The sequence below is a fragment of the Echinops telfairi genome, unplaced genomic scaffold, assembly GCF_000313985.2.
Source record: "Echinops telfairi isolate 266 unplaced genomic scaffold, ASM31398v2 ScPeMD7_18;HRSCAF=68, whole genome shotgun sequence".
NCBI lineage: Eukaryota > Metazoa > Chordata > Mammalia > Afrosoricida > Tenrecidae > Echinops > Echinops telfairi.
In genome coordinates, this window is record NW_022103915.1 from 54,847,461 (window position 1) to 54,864,166 (window position 16,706).

The 16,706-nt window shown below is 44.3% G+C and overlaps 1 protein-coding gene across 1 annotated transcript in view; it reads right to left on the minus strand.

The window, feature by feature from the left end:
• The window catches only part of GNG2 (G protein subunit gamma 2), a 120,583-nt gene that overhangs the window by 12,405 nt on the left and 91,472 nt on the right, over window positions 1–16,706 (minus strand). Inside the window, exon 3 of the mRNA XM_030884982.2 lies at window positions 5,522–5,637. Coding sequence (XP_030740842.1) covers window positions 5,522–5,608 — 87 coding nt within the window. The 5' untranslated portion in view covers window positions 5,609–5,637. The remainder of the gene's footprint in view (window positions 1–5,521; window positions 5,638–16,706) is intronic.

Below are 16,706 nucleotides of genomic sequence, written 5' to 3' on the forward strand. Positions count from 1 at the left end.
ATATATAAATAGATTTTAGGCTCGCACTTCATTCTAGCCACAATCAAGAATGGTCCTACTTGAAACTCTTCTTCATGAAGAGATCACTGAAGACATGGGCGTTGTGGCAAAGTATGGCAAAGAAACTAGGGCTGCCTAGCTGTCAGAAAGAATAGCAAATGGGGGTTTAAAGGCTTGTTTCCAAATAACAGCCATCTAAGTGAGGCATCAAGTAAGTCCACATGGAAGAAGTATGCCAGCCTGTGTGATCTAAAGATGGTTACCAATAAAACCAAATCTAAAGGAGGGAATGCTATCAGAGCATAAATTATCGACACCCAGTTTGCAGAAGGCTATGAATGATAGTGGAAGCCAAAAATCCATTGTAGGGTCCCCACCTGGATTAAGGCTCTGGTGAATCCCTTTTGACCCTAGTCCAGGATGGTGAATATCCATGCTATCAGACAGACAGCATTGTCAAGTTGACTGTGGCAGAGACTTGTAGTTAGTTGAAAGTATAAGACCTTATCATTTGATCTCTCTTTTGATTCATTTAAAACTTGTTTCAGTTTTCTTTTTGATTGAAATTTTTCTTGGTTTTGTCATTGTTAGTTTTTTTTTTACTTGTTTCTGCTTTGTGTGATTTTTCTATATCTGAAATCCAAGACATGTAAATCTACAGACAGTAACTGAATTAGTAATTACCTAAGGACATGGTAGGAGAAGTTGGGGGAAATGGGGTGCCAACAACAACGAGGATGAGGAGAAAATGCTCTGAAATCGATTGTGGGGATGACTGCACAACTCTTCTTAACAGGACTGAATGATACATGCCAATAAAATTTTTTTTAAGTATTTACTGAATCCTTGTGAAACTCAGCACCATAAAGGGCTTAAATAAGTAAATGAATTAGTTTGACTTTGACTTTAAGGACTGTGCTGTCTAGTTTGAAAAAGAAAAAAAAAAAGACTAGATGAAAGGAGGATTAATTTGTAGACTGGAATCATATGGTAAGACTGGCAAAAGAGTCTTATGATCTATTGGGGATTTTAGGAAGATTGAGATTTGGATAGACAAAAATAAGGGCACAAGCATTCCTAGGGAGGGATCAAGATTAAGTAGAGAAGTGAGAACTTGCATAGTACACTCTTGAGAAAGGAAGGCGAGGTCTAACGGGGCTACTTGGAGAAATGAGTAAGAAGTGAAAGTTTTGTGGCTGGCCAATTTATGGAGCACCCAGGTAGTTAAGAAGCAATCATTTCATCCTTGCTCCTGGCCTTGACTTTTTGTTATTGTTGCTTTTATTTTACTTTTCATTATTCTTTTTAATGCTAGCACTGATCTCTGCCAAGCAGCATCTTTCCAGTTTACAATGATTCTGGCTCCTTCCTTACTATTTATCCCCTTTCCACCCATATGGGCAAATCAACTCCGAGGACTTATGTTTGTATCATGTGATTCCACAGTCAATTGGCGGGAGCTGGAGATGACTCATTGCGTTAAACAGAGATGCCACTCTAGGAAAAGGGAATTGATACAGAAAGCTTTAGATCAAGTTCTCTATTTCTGTATGTCACTGTAACTGTGACACATAATCCTAGGAATCATGGCAGGCCATCTTGTGTCTGTCACGTGGAGCAGAGAGTCAAGGAATCCAATCTTCTTAGGAAAAGAGAGAGGATGGCACACAGAGAACAGCAAAGCCGTATTACTGAGCACTTGCTGTTCCTGATGGCCTTCCAATTCTCACTTCTGCTCGCCCAGCTATATTTCTGCTCTGAGATCCGCTGTACTTTTATCACCAATCCCTCCAGCTGATGTTAGCTTGGCTTAGGGTCCTGTTATTAGGAACCCAGCGTCCTAAAAATAGTGGTGAATAGGTGGATTATTGAGGTTCTGTTGCCCTGTGCTTTTGTACATGTTCTTTCAACCTGTGCACAACGGACATGCCTTCTTCCATTCTGTTTACACTCAACATTAAACTAGTAACAGGTTGTCATCAAATCAACTGCAACTCATGGCCCCCTCAGGTGTATGAGAAAAAAATAGAGCTCCACTGGGTTTCTTAATGGATGGCTTTTAAAAATCTATCACCAGGCCTTTTTCCCCAGGCACCTCTGACTGGATTCAAACCTCCAAACTTTTGGTTTTAGCAGCCAAGTGCATTAACCATGAACATCATCCAATGATTCCTTGCTCAACATCAGTGTGAATGCTATTTCATATATTGAAGTATCGAATTCTTTACAACACCTCTGAACCCCTTTCTCATCTACCTTGTATTTATCTTTATTTGGTGTACTTGAAAGAAATGCCAACAAAGACACACAAAACGACTGGATGGACCATTTATAAATGCCAAGGCTTATGAACAGAGAATGGGTTTACTAGCCCAAATCTCCTAAGAGCTGTGATGTAAAAGGTTAGGAAACAAGAGTTCAAAAACAAAGATGCTATTAGGATTCTCTTTTAAGGTAGAGGTAGTCTACCTGGCCTGCGTGATCGTGGAGGCCACACGAGAGATGAACTCACCCCATGTTTTAGGGTAGGGACCTTCCCCAGCACTAGGGCCAGCTGTGTTGCCTGACCTTTTATTTAAAGGTCCTGTTCTTGTTGTCTCTGCTACAGTGAGCGCTGCCAGATGTACATAAAATCATTGCTGCCTTTTACAGCGTGGAATGTCACTACTTGACTGGAAAATCACAAGCCTGCAATCTTCAGAGAGAAGCTGCATCCTGCTGGCAGGATCAAGTACAGAAGGGAGGTGGAGGAGCCTGGATGCTCAGAAGTCTTGAAGAGACTCTGAAAAGCAGACAACCAAGTCCAACCCAGTGAGCTGACAACGGTGTCAACACAGTCGCAGTTTGATCCAACAGCTAAACTAAAAATAATCTGACACTCCACCACAGCATGGCTGCCTGGCTCTGCTGTGCAGAACAAATGCTGACATCCAGCCTGCTGCTGCATTTCCAACAGTTTGAGGTCTAATGACGTCAAAAGGGATTTAGAGATTTGAGTCTGAAGATCACCTGGGAAGGCAGCCGCTTGATGCTCAGTTTATCGGGCTGATGCTTTGTCTCCTTTCCAGTAATGATTTATTTGTGTCTTTTCAGAAGTAGTATTCAAAGGTCATTCAGGGTGTGGTCTTGACTTCTTTCTAATTACATTTGATAATTAGGCTTCTTGGACAGCATGTTTTTGTCAATAATTGGTTTGTTTCACATTGTTTGTAGCCCCTTATTAAACCAGGAATTCCTTGAGGACAAGCATCATGTCTTTATCCTTCTATCTCTAGACCAACAAGCATCTGCCAATTTGTCACACCATGGGACCTGCATTATTATAACGAGGCTGGAAGCTACACCATCGGGATTTCAAATGTCAGCAGGGTCTCCGTCATGGAGAGGTTTCAGAAGAACTTTCAAATTGAGACAGAATAGGAGAAAGGCCTGGCCATCTAATTATGAAAATTTTCCAATGAAATCCCGATGGATCACAGAACATTATCTGGGAATTCAACTCACATATCTTGGAAGCAGCAGGGGCAGTCGTTTGCTGTAGGACATCATGTTTGGTACAGTGGAGGGCCAACAAAATGAGGGAAACACTTCAATGAAATGGACTGACCCAAATGGCTGCCCCAGTGACCCTGAAGATGGCACAGCACAGGCTCGTCCAGGTGCACACAGGGTAGCTATGAGCTGGAGCCAACTGGATGGTGACTAACAATAACCTACCCCATATGACCTAACAAGGCCTGGCCACAGTGGAAGTTCTCAACAAAATATTTATTGAATAAAGGAACGAGTGAACAAACAGCAAAAATTCAACCCAATGACGAGGAAGTCAAATTCTGCCTAGGAGAGAAAATGCTCATCGATCTTCTCTCAGTCCGTTTATGAAGACTGGCTGACTCTGCTCACTATCCAGCTCACAGCTAGCGGGCGTTAGAAAGAGTAAACTCCTTCACAGGACTGTCATCCTGAATGTGTGGCTTATACACTGGAGTCAAGTGGAAACTTAAGGTTAAAAAATATATATATACTGATGCCTGAGCCATACCTCATGAGATCCTAATTTAATTATTCTGGGGTGTGGTCTGGGAATTGTTCTTTTTATAGAATTCCCGGGACCATTTCAATGCACAGATGGGCTGAGAACCATGGCTCTAGAAGAGAGGTCAGCAGATATTCTCTGTAAAGGGTTACCAAGTAAATATTTTAGGTTTTGTAAGAAATATGTTCTCTGTTGTAATAATTTTACTCTGCTGTTGTAACACAAGATAAATCATAGACAATATGCCGATGAATTAGTGTGACTGTATTTTAAGAGAACATTATTTGTAAAAGTAAGCAGTGGGTCTTTGGCCTAATAGGCCTTAGTATACTGACCTTTGACTCTAGAACAGCGGTTCTCAACCTGTGGGTCACGACCCCTCTGGGGTCGAATGACCCTTTCACAGGGGTTGCCTGATTCATAATAGTAGCAAAATTAAAGTCATGAAGTAGAAACGACAATAATGTTATGGTTGGGGGTCACCACAACATGAGGAACTGTATTAAAGGGGAGCGGCATTAGGATGTTTGAGAATCACTGCTCTAGAAGCATGCTCCTGAGGAGGGTTGGGTTGACCAGGCTGCTGCATCAGGTATGGAGAAAACACACACAACAAGGTTTCTCATTTAAACAGGATTTTTAGAAGAAAGTTCTAGTTTCATTTTAGAAAGTGAGAAGTGATTCTGAGTTTTAGTTCACAAATGACTTTGGCCTTCAGAAAGTAAAAATTTTGATGACTGACAGAAATTCACTTACCTCGTGGCAGTAGCTGTCTACTCATATGGCATTGTGAGGGCTAACTTTCTATTCAAAGTCCTGCCAACTGAGAGTTTGGACTTAGAATCTTGATGCAGTGTGAATTAGCGCTAATGGAATGCCAAGTTGAAGGTTAGATCTGAGTAGTGAGAGAAAGAAAGGACACGACCAACTTAGAGAAATAAAAATAAAAAATGAAACCTCTATATTGACTTCTTAGGGAGACCTTGTATGACCTCTATGTTTCAAATCAAAAAAATCTAGTAAGTGAAGGAGAAAATAAAAAAATAACCAGGCCTGCTGAATGGAAGAAGGCTAGACAAGAAAATCAGAGGCATACATTTAAAACCTGAACCAGGGCAGAAGCCCAAATGGGAAGAGGCTCTGTACAAGACCAGGGAAGGCAACTGATGGACTGATACGCTGTATGTGTTTTTCAGTTTCCTTTCTGGAATTCAGTGTGTGTTTTCCTTTTTGTTCATTTTGGAGTTGGTGTTGTGTTTGCTTGTTTTTAATTCTATAGGAAGAGCTTGTTTTTATTTATACTTTTTCATTTAACTTGGAGAAATCTAAGACAAAGAGGCACTAGAAAAGTGAACTTGCACCTAATCATCACAACTCTCTCCTGTCATCGCTCTCTGCTACAAGAGGGGTCAAGGGCCAGAGGGCTGCAAATCACACTTCTCATAAGCCAGGCGAGATGAGCCGGGAGGGCTGTCTTGTCCTCACCTTTATCCTATCGATGTTGGCTTCCATCTTCAGCTGTTCGACCAGCTTCCTGGCTTGTGCTATGCTGGCAGTGTTGTTGCTGGCCATTGGAGCGCTCGTGGTGTGCCTCGGACACACTAGACAGAACACAAAGAGGAAGCACGCGTCAGAGAATTCACAGGCTATTGAATGTGCGGATTTGTCATAGCGGGAGATCTCAAATCAGTGGCTGCAGCCAGGCCCGGCTTCTCCAGCTACAATCCGGAAACGTTTGATTACTACGCAGACATGAAAATGAGATTTGATTTTCAACTTCCGTTTCCCATCTCCTTTTTATGGAAAGAAAAAGAATGTTTACCAAGTCAGGTAGAATAAGATGTGTCCCATCCCCATTAAGAAAGAAAAATATGAAAATGATCTTAACCCATGAAATAAGAAGGTAAGGCGGATCGTATATATTATTATCTTTGCTATTTATTGAGTGTTGAGATTTTCAGAAACTGTGTAAATGCCTTCATAGAGTGAAGGAAAATAACAACAAGCCGAGGGAGAGATGGTAAATTACAGACTCCTCTAGGACTAAACACACCAAGTATAAAAGGCCTGCCCAATGACCTCAATCTCTTGGTTTATTATGACCACCTCAGCACCTGCAGAGACAGTGCAATTTTTAACATTTTAAAATCCAGTAGTAGCCATCTTTCCTACTCTCTGAAATATGGCTTAATTCAGAACTCTCCCCTTAACTCACAATTTCTCAGGAACACATCGATAATGTCAGCAGGGGCAGGGAGAAGTTGCTGTGCCCACACTGTTGAATGCATCAATTGGTTCACTAGTAGTATTCTACATGGAGTACAACAGACTTGCATTTTTACTTCTGTCTATATTGATTCATTTTGATTATGGTGCTGGCAAAGAATAATGAAAGTACCACGGACTGCCAAAAGAACAAACCAATCTGCTTCGGAAGAAGTAGAGCCAGAACCCTCCTTAGAAGCAAGGAGGGTGAGACATCATCTCACATACGTTGGGCCTTTTATCAGGAGAGACCGGTCTCTGGAAAAGAACATCATGCCCTTGGTACAAGGGCAGTGTGGCAATTACATAATCTGCCAACTTGCGTGAAGGGGTGGAGTATAGCCTGCCCATCAGGTCGCAGCTTGATGACCTCATTTGGAGGCCAATGGAGACTGGAGGCCAAACCCAGTTACTCTGCCTTCCCTTTCCTGTGGTTGAGACACTCAGAGAGTTGGAGGAGACATGGAAACCGGTGCTAGCACTGAGATGCTTCCACTACCACTGGATCCCCAAGACCTTCTACCCACTGGCTTGTGATCTTCCTGCATTCAGCATCATTGCATGTGCTGCGTGAGTCCAAAGAGGAATTTATTGACTAGTTTCAAACATATGTGCTAATATCAGACTTATGGACTTGATCTAGCCTGGGCTGTGATGTTTTCTCAATATACAATTGCTCTTTGATATAAAGCTCTTTCTAAACACATATGAGTATCTACGTATTTGTTTCTCTAGTCTACCCAGACTAACACAGGCAGCAAAGAAAGAGGCAGACCCTTAATAAGTTGGAGGGACATAGTGACTGCAACAATGGGCTCAGATCTAGGAACACCTGTGAGAATGGCACAGGCCCGGCCATGTTTAGATCTGTTGTATATAATACCAACTTGAGGGCACCTAGCAACATTTATGGAAGTGGAACACAAATGTTCAGAGTCGAGTGCTATACAGACATAGATTATGAAACCGTTTCTTTGCTCTGGCCCTGCCAGACTCTCTCCCAGTTCCTGTCACCCTCACTCCCACCTTTTAAAAGTCCAACCCACATTCATTTCTCTTCTACTCCTTTATTGTCCCACCATCTCTTTTTGACCCACCATATTTTATTTTATTTTCAGTGCCCTCTACTCCCACACTCTGATCAGGTCTTCCTTCAAGACAAACTGCCATTCTCTGTCCCAAGACTTTCTGCATACCGGTGCCCCTTTGGGTCACTGACCAGAGTAAAGTAATGTCTGAGGGTTGCAATCTATCCAGAGTGCATACCCCCGGCAAGGAAAACCATGAAAACATCGCCTCCGTCAACATTAGTAAAGTCTTGTTCTGAAGGTATCGTTAAAAGTCAGGACGCCTACTCCCTTTGGGAAATCTCCTCTCTCTAGAGAGGAAGTAGGACCGTAGGTCACACGTCCCAAAGAAGAGAGAAGACATGTAGAAAACCTGGGGAAGAACCCACAATCCATTCCGCTAAAAATCAAACCATCTTTAAAAGTACCAAAAAGGGAAACTTCTACAAATTATCTCTTTGGTACTTGTTTTTTGATATCTAATTCTTCAAAAGGCGAAATCATGTATAAGGCTTCTGTAAACATCAAAGTCTTGTAACAGAGAGTACTGTTTTATAAAAATGCTTCAAAATAAGTCATACCAAACAGCATTTACAATATCAGCTGGAAGATAATTAACCATTTCCTCAATTTGTTTTTCAAAGGGGCTGGAAATAATAAAATGGGAGGGAAGACTGAAAGGAGTTTGAAGTTGCAAATATCCCTGAACTCTCATATGCTTTGAAGATCAGAGGAGGAAGAATTCCATGCAAAGACAAACAAAACTAATAAATAAAAAAGAGGCCTTAATAATTGGGATTTCATAGGCATGGCTAGAGACCCAATCATCTCAGCCCAACGGGACATCCTATGTCCCACAAGCAAGCAACCATCTACCAACTTCACAGTACTCCAGAAAGCCAAGATGGGAGTACTGGCTTATCCAGTGAATTAACCTAGGGGGCAACCGAGCTCGTTCCATAGTTGGAATGAGTCTTGATCCACAAGGCCTCATCATTATTCTGGGAAGTTACCATTTCTCTGAAGCTGTAGCTCATTACCCTGGCGTGCACAACATCACCGGATTTCCATGTCCTCACTAGGCCTGCAGAAGCTTTGAGCGTCTGGACACCTACTCTTCTGCCCTTGAATCTAAACCAGGTCACCAGTGACCGCAACTTGTCTCAGTGTCCTTTCTTCTCTTTGTCAAATAACTTTTGTTCTTTCACAGAGACCCTAAGAACCCTGATTTTTAAGTGAGTGCATTTTGCTGAAAGATAAATTCAGCTCAGTATAGTTATATGACATTTTGGCCAATTAGATAGAAACAGGTGTTCTTAAGAGAAGAAGGGGTGTGCCTTGTGTCCCTCCTGTTAGATAGCCACCAGACAGCTGTATCATGGACTCCATTTTGGATTTCTACAATGAAGACTGGACCCTGGCAGCTGGAAGGATTTTGAGCGCTGGCTGATCCTGCAGTCTCACCGTGCCAATTGCGGACTGGCCACATTTAGACTGCTTTTCCATGAGATGAAATGTTCTTTCTTGTTTACAGCATTGTTAAAAAGGGCTTCTCCGTCACGGGGCAGCACCACACGTATACTGAGTGAATGATGCACTGTGTACGAATGCCTTTTCATGTTTTGTTGAAACAGTTGTGGAAGTCTGGAGACTGAGACTAAAAATAATTAACAAAACATAACACATGCAAAAGTACAGCGAGAGGAAGAGTAGAAAAATTGTTCCTGGGTTGACTTGTGTTAAATAAGGAAACACTGGAGACAGTCAGACAATGCAAAACATACAAACACACAACCCCCTCCACCAACATCACAAAGGAGACCATTCCTGTGGTTGGCTCTGAATCAAAGGCCCTAGACAAACAAAATAGAACCCCGCCCAGTCCTGCGCCATCCTCCAAGTGTCCCTGTGTGTCCCTCTCTCTTGTGGCGGGCCTTCCTTTCTTTCGCTGTCCCTCTGCCGAGCAAGCATGAGGTCCTTCGCCAGGGACTGGTCTCTCCCTAGCACATACACAAAGTACATGAGTGTTCTAGCTACACCTTTCCAAGACAGATTCACTGGCGCTTCTCAACCAAGGGGGCATTGCCTCTAAAGAGGCATTTGGAAATGTGTGTGGGTGGTTTGAACTCTGAAAATAACTGGGAGGGGTGTGTGTGTGCTATTGGCATTTAGCGGGCAAAGACAGATTCTAAGGTCCTGCGGAGTGGCAGACAACAGTAAGTTGCATCATTTTTAAAGGGCAATTGTGTCCCCAGTGGGAAATACAGAAGGACACCCTAAAATAGCTATAAACACGGAGAAGGGCAGCAACTAACTTGGCTGTTATAGGCTGCTGCTTTGTAATCTCTACTTCTCCCCCAGTGACGCATCAGTGTTGTTCTCCTCGTTCTCATGAGTATCATTATGGTTTACGGATATTTGATTTGTGCTCATTAAAAATAAAGCACAATCTCTTTCTTTGATGTGGCAAGAGATTATACTGGGCTATATTCTCCCGTGAGCAAAACACACACACACACACACACACACACACATCCCACATCTCTAGAACAATCACAGCCCTATCTGAGAGAGGCTGGTCAGACTCTGAAAGAATGTTGTAATCCTCCCACCTGAATTCCAAACCCCAACAGTAATAAGAAGCTATTTTATTCTTTCTAACTGCTGAGAAGAGGGTCCCTTCTCTCAAGGAGTATGCAGAATAGGTCTAGGTCTAGGTCTGTTATAGAATAATAACCATTTAGATGAGCTTTATTTTTCTAAAAATATATCCAGCATCTACTTTTTTTCAGGAGGAACTTTCCTGTTACAAAACCCTAACATTTTCTTGTCACTTAGGGTTGGGAGTAAACACACAACCCCTTATTTCTATGGGGACAAGATAACCACATGTTTTGCTAATGGGGTCTTTGCCTTGGAGAGCGTGGGTTAATTGCAAAGGATTCCAATCTTCTCCTACCCTAATGGTGTTTTGTTTTGTTTTTAAAGTGTGTCATCCAGGCAGGCTTCTTTAGGGCCTTTAATTTTAATTACAACTAAAACACAGTCCCGGGATATTTTGATATTTGCAGTCAGTGTGACGGGGTTTGACTGATGGGCATCCCTTGCTTCACGGTCAGTGCCCTGTTATGCAAACTGGAGGTCAGTGGCAAGGCCGGGCTGAGCAAGTCCATTGCAGCATTTGCCCAGCAGCATGTGTTCATTTCGTGTCGCTGTGGCACATATTGGTCATTCTCTCAATATTTTAAATTTCCTCATAAAGCTGGTGCACCCCCAATGGGTTACAGTATGGTATAAATATAATTCGTCTACGGGACACCAAAATATGCGTGCGACTCACTTTATTGCGGAAGCCTGGAACCAAACCAGGAATATCACCAAGGTTGGCAATTAAGCAAGTTTTAGGTCTAGAAAACAAAGAAGAGGCTTATCATTTCCCAGTCACTTGGTGATATCTTTGTTATTCCTCATCTGTCAGTTAGTCAAATCACTGGGGGTTGGCTGGGAGTTGCTTTGGAATTAAAGAACACTTTAAAAATATTCCAATTTAGAGTATTATACAGTTTAGAGATGGATGTCTTTGTTAGCTGTTGATGCTATAATCGAAGTTTAGCCTGGTCAAATGTGGCACATTTCTTCGATCCCTCCTCTAATTGTTCTGTAGCAAATAAGTACCATCCTCAAATGGATTTGTTTTATGTACCACAATTGTAGCAGGCCTGGTGGCACAGCAGTTAAGCATTTGACTGTTAACTGATGGACTGGTTGGATCTAACGTACCCCGTGGACTTGGACAAAGGGCTGACAATCTGCTCTGTAAAGGATTAGTCTGTGAAACTCCAGAGAGCCGTTCCACTCTGGCACATGGGATAATATGAGTTGGATTAGACTTGAGGGTATCTAACAACAAAAACAATCACATATTGAGAGTACGATTAAGATCCAATCCTGTGATGGGATTTCACACCACTACCGAACTTATGACGGATGACTGGGATGTGAACCAAACAGTAACTGTGAACCATCAGCTGACCGTGTTTCAAGATAACTTGTTGTCTTGTTTCAAGATAACTTGTCTATATTACCTGTTAGCCACTCTGTCCAGGAAATACCAAAATAGCACATTCCAGGCTCTACCAATAGATACACACTGATTTCTTCGTGGTTTGTTTACCACTAGAGTCATTTTAAGCCAATAAAGTATTCATTTGTGGAGCTCACTAAATTCTCCCTCAACACTTTGAGGGTCAGAATCTACCTTGCAAGGTCGTTTTCCCCCAATCTCGTGTTTTAACAGCAACTAGATACTTTGCACCAATATCTTTGTCGTGTCATAATGTGCTGGTTTCTCACCTGACTTTGCTTATTTGTGAGCATCAGTCTGGAGGGTGGCGATGGAGAATCTTTTATGCTCCTTTTCTAGGGGATGAGAGTAGGCCGTGGGTGTGGTGGGGTGGGGTGTTGTAGTGTCTGGGCTCACCCAGATGGAGGCAAAACCCTAACCACTCCCTCCATTGAGTTGATTCCAACTCTTTTAAGTTGATTCTACTTCAGGACACGGGAGAACTGCCCCTGTGGGTTTTAGGAGAACTGCCCCTGTGGGTTTCTAGATTGTAACTCTTCAGAGTAGAGAGCCTCGTCTCTCTCCAGCAGAGCAGCGTGTGGTTTCAAACTGCTGACCCTGCAGTCACGTAGGCCCACGTAAGCCCTGGGAACACCTTGGAGGCATGGAAGAGCTTGGAAGGAGTGGGAACTTGGAAAGATATTGAACTTCATAGGCTACAGATTTGAATTTGAAAGGGGGAGGAGGCAGGGCCCCTGCAAGGAAGCCAGAGAGGGGAGCAGAGCAGGGAGGAGACACAGGAAGTCTTCCTCCCCTGAGGAAGCTCGGGGTTCCTGGACAGGACACTGAATGCAGACAGCAGCACAACAGAGTGCTTGCTGGCTAAGGTGAAGGATACACTTGTGAACAAAACAAAACAGGAACTAACTATTGGCTTTCTCCCCCACCTCCTGGCTCCCCTCCTGATGGCTTAGTGCTTCTTATTTCCGGGAATTTGATTTTAGAGCCAGGGCGCTCTCTGTCCCTTTACCAGAGGACCAAGGACTCATAGTAACATCAATGGTAGCTTCTAGACGAAGGGCTTGCTATGTCTTAGGAACTAGGCCAGGGGCTTTAAAAGCTGTTTCCTATTTAATCCTCACAGCATCTCTGCACAGGAGCACGGCCCCTGCTTGAGGAACTGAGGTTTAAGATTCGGTCAGAACATCAGCGAGGAGGGCATTTCTGAAGCCTCACCCCCAGAGAAAGGCTTTCCCCCAGCACCTCTCTATTGAGAGTTCCAGAAGCCACCGGCTGACCCCAACCTGGGGTCTGGGGGCTCTACGAGTAGTCGGCTACCCTCATAAGCACAATAACAATGTTCATGGTCCCTGTAGCTAGCCGGTGATAGACAGGAGAACAAATGCAAATGAGGACCCATATAGAACCATCGTGCTTTGGGGTTGATAAGGGAGAAATGGAACCCAGGGAGACACATATGGGCTTAAAATCCCCTGTGGTTTTGCTGGGATGTTGCCATCTACCAAGTGGGAGCAAGGCAAAACCGTGCCTGACTTCCCTGGAATCATCCAGGCGGTGTCTACAGAGAGAAAGACCCGGCACTACATCACGCAGCTTCCCCTGCTTCATCCAGACGCCAGGATCCAGGATGCTAAGTGACAGGGTTCGGTGCCCGGTCTACGGCTGCTTTGGAAAACCCGTACGTCTGGGAGAGACAGCCTTCCTTCGGGAGCCTGGATCGCTGGTTAGCTGCTTTTAGACTTTGACGAAAACAGCCCTGGAACAGATGCTTCCTTCAAAGGCATGGGTTTCAGGGATTTTGTAAAACTGAAACCGCATACGTCGCAACTTTAAAGCGACACTCGTTTTCATCCGAGCCTTGGATAAGGAAAGTGCACACACGGCTCCGCGATGCTAGGCAGGCTTCGCTCATTCGAAGGAAGAAAGATTCGTGTTTTGTCAGGAGACATAGTGGGATTTTTTGTTGTTGTTGTAATATGGAAGCGCAGGCCACAAACCAGCAGGGTCCCCACAAAAGAGAACTAATGAGCTCGTTTCCATAGAAATGGCTCTCCTCACCTGCTGATGTCAGATATCCTGCAGCAGCGGGCAAGGGGATCTTACAGGCAGTGGCCTGCTGCCTGCTGGCAGGAAATTATCTATTGGTTAATTAATTTCTTTCAACAACAACAGCACTGCTTTCATCTGCAGTCGCACTGATCTGAGACCCTACGCAACCCCTGGAGTTCAGGGACACGTCCTTGCCACGGTTCCAAATGGCCTCTTAGGCTTTCAGGACGGTGACACGTGACTTCCTTCGGAGAACAATGCCACACGCAGCTCCCACCTAAGCACCGGCCTCTTAGGTGCCGGTTTGGTTCCCAGTGCGCGCTATCTGGGCATCTCCTGGGGGCAGCGACTGACAAGCATGCAGGAGGAGCCGTGGAAAGCCACGGAGTCTGGTCCCTCTGCCACTCCCAGCTGTTCCTTACACCGTGGGAAAAACTCCTTCAATCTCTCTGGGCCTCAGCTGCTTGGCTGTAAAGTGGGCTCATGGCTCCAGGATTGCACACGTGTGATATTTGTGATAGCGCACCGTAAATTACCAAGTGCTATATAAGAGTGCTGGTGGTGCTGACAGAGTAAGGGTTGGGTTGCTAACCTCGGGGCCAGCAGTTCAGACCCACCAGCTGCTCCCCAGGAGACACAGGAGGCTGTCTGCCTCTGTAACAGCCTTAAAAACCCATTGCAGTTGGAATCCACTCAATGGCAGTGGCTTTGGGCCAAAAAGAGAGGAGACTCTGAGGAGCAATGAATCTGGCTCTAAGGGGCCTGGGAACAGGCACAAACGAAAAAGAGCTGCCATCACTTGTTATTGGGCAAATGCTGTGAGCTAGAAACCCTCGCGTGTGCGTGCAAACTCTCTGCCCCTCGCAGCAAGGAGAAGGCACAGTGAAATGCGAAAGGTACAGAAGCACATCTGTGGGTACGACCAGATGCAACTCCATTACAGGAGAACTTAACAATAAGCAAAACTGGAGAGAGAGAAACGACGACAGTCAAGAGAGTGGCGAGATAGCTTTACCTTCAATGGTGGCATTTCTAATTTGTGTTGACGAACCTTAAGAGAGATGGGGGTTATTTGAAAAGCAATTGTGACTTGAAATTACCGTGCGTGACCTAGAAGCAGTGCCTTAGCTTCCCTCGGTATGTTTCTAAGGAAACCAGCTGTGGACCAGATATGAGCTTCAACAACGCCCGGAAAGCACAGAAATCTTTCACTGTCATCTGCAGAGAAAGGCTCACCTCCCCCTGAAGTGTTTGTGAAGGTTTTCTGTGGCCACAGAACAAACTTACGAAGCCAGCACCCATGGCTTCTGTTTTGCCCATCACCTTCCTCTCGGGCACATCTAACGGTAAAAGTCCAGAAAGGGCCTGTACTCACACACAGATGTGTCCCTCTACACCAGCCCTGCTGCTGTCAGCCACGGCTCTGGCCAGACCAGCCACTGCGTGGTTGTGCCAACTCAGCTCATGTCCTTGTGGTCGGCACTCTGCTGATGCCCTTGACTGCAGAGAAGGCATGGTTGCCAGTGGGGAACAAAAGAGCATCTGTAGCAGCTCCCCAAAGGCACAGCACCTAGGTCTGATATCTCATCAAATCCTGCACTACTCCCACATTCCTGGGGCAAAAGGTAAGCTAGAGTGGGGGACACCCTCTTCCTGGTCACCATTTTTCTGGCTAATGTAGAAAGGAATAGACCATCAAGTCACCAGATGCAATCTGGCTTGTCTTTGGCAGCAGCTAAGCCATCAATAACTTCTCCTAGTTCCAAAGTTATGAATGTGCTTTGCTGGGAAGTATAAACAACATCAGTCTGATGCTGAGAGCTCTGGCAGTCTCCCTCGGTCGGTCCTCCCCCCGCCCCCCCCATTCTCCCATCGCCCTGTCTAGGATGACTCATCTAAGACAGAATCCTAATTTGACACTGGGGCCCCTGAAGATGCAGCATTTATTTCCTTGCTGTTAGTTTACTGTCAGAGATATTGGTTGGCACATTTTTACCCCTCCAATTCACTTTTCAAGGAATTGTAGTTCAGAAATACATCCAAACCACTTTATGCATTTTTACTATTATAATTATTCTATTGTTTCACAGATTCAGAAAGCCACGATCTCCTCAAATCCCACTCCCTATCTAGATAACCAAATGACCCCTCATAGTGGTGCCTTGCTCCAACGTGGAGTGCAGTTTTGTGTGTGTGCGTCATCATGCTGGGAAAATAGTATTAACTAGTATTAACAGAAGGATGTGCTGGGCTCTGAGTAAACGCTGACCTTCAGAGATGACTCCTCGTTATCCAAACTGCGAGATCTACTCATCCCTTTTCAGAGGGGGACATCGTTTCAATTTCCCCTATGACTCAACGGTCAAATTTGATATCACATCTTTAAGATGATTATATCTCTGATATGCACACAGAGCCATTTTTTATTCATTTCACCGGTATTGTTTTTTAAAATTACTTCTCTAAAGTGCATACAATAAATTGCCGTGACACTTTCTCTTTGATTACAAGGAATGAGTAGAGGAAAAAACATTAAAAACCATGTAACTTGTTGCTTTGTTTCGAGGTAAGGCCATAGACACAACTCCTGCCCAAGCTGCTTCAGAAATACTCCGGGGTGGTGGCTGTAGGTTGCTGTCAAATCAATTACAAATCTCCATGGCGTGGAGTTTTGGGGAGCTGATCACAAGACTTACTTTCCTGGGTGCTTGGGGGTAGGGTGTTCATCCCACCCAACTTTTGGCTAGTCATTGAGCACTTAATCATATGTGACACTCAGGAACTCTAGGGTGGAGGATAGAGGAATAAAAGAGAGGAGCTTTCTCAGAAGATGGCTGGTTATGTTTCCTCTCCAAAGGATGAAAGGACCCTATAGAACAGAGCAGGACTGCCTGTGTTTTTTTCAAGAGGAGTGGAAAACCTCCTCTTTCACCCATGGTTTCACACTGCTGATCTGGTTCCTTAAAGATTTAGGCTGTTGGAAACCCTATGGAGCAGAGAGAGCAGTTCCGTTCTGTCCTGTAGGGCTCGTGAGCGTCAGAGTGGACCTGATGACAGTGGGCGTTTCAGTGGGTCACAGCCAGCCACTCCCTTCTCCTGGAACACTTGATTTCTGGGATGCTACTTTCCCTGGATTCTTCTTTCACACCACTTCTATCTTTCACAGCAATTCTATCTCAGTTACTCTTCTTGATTAAAAAAAAAA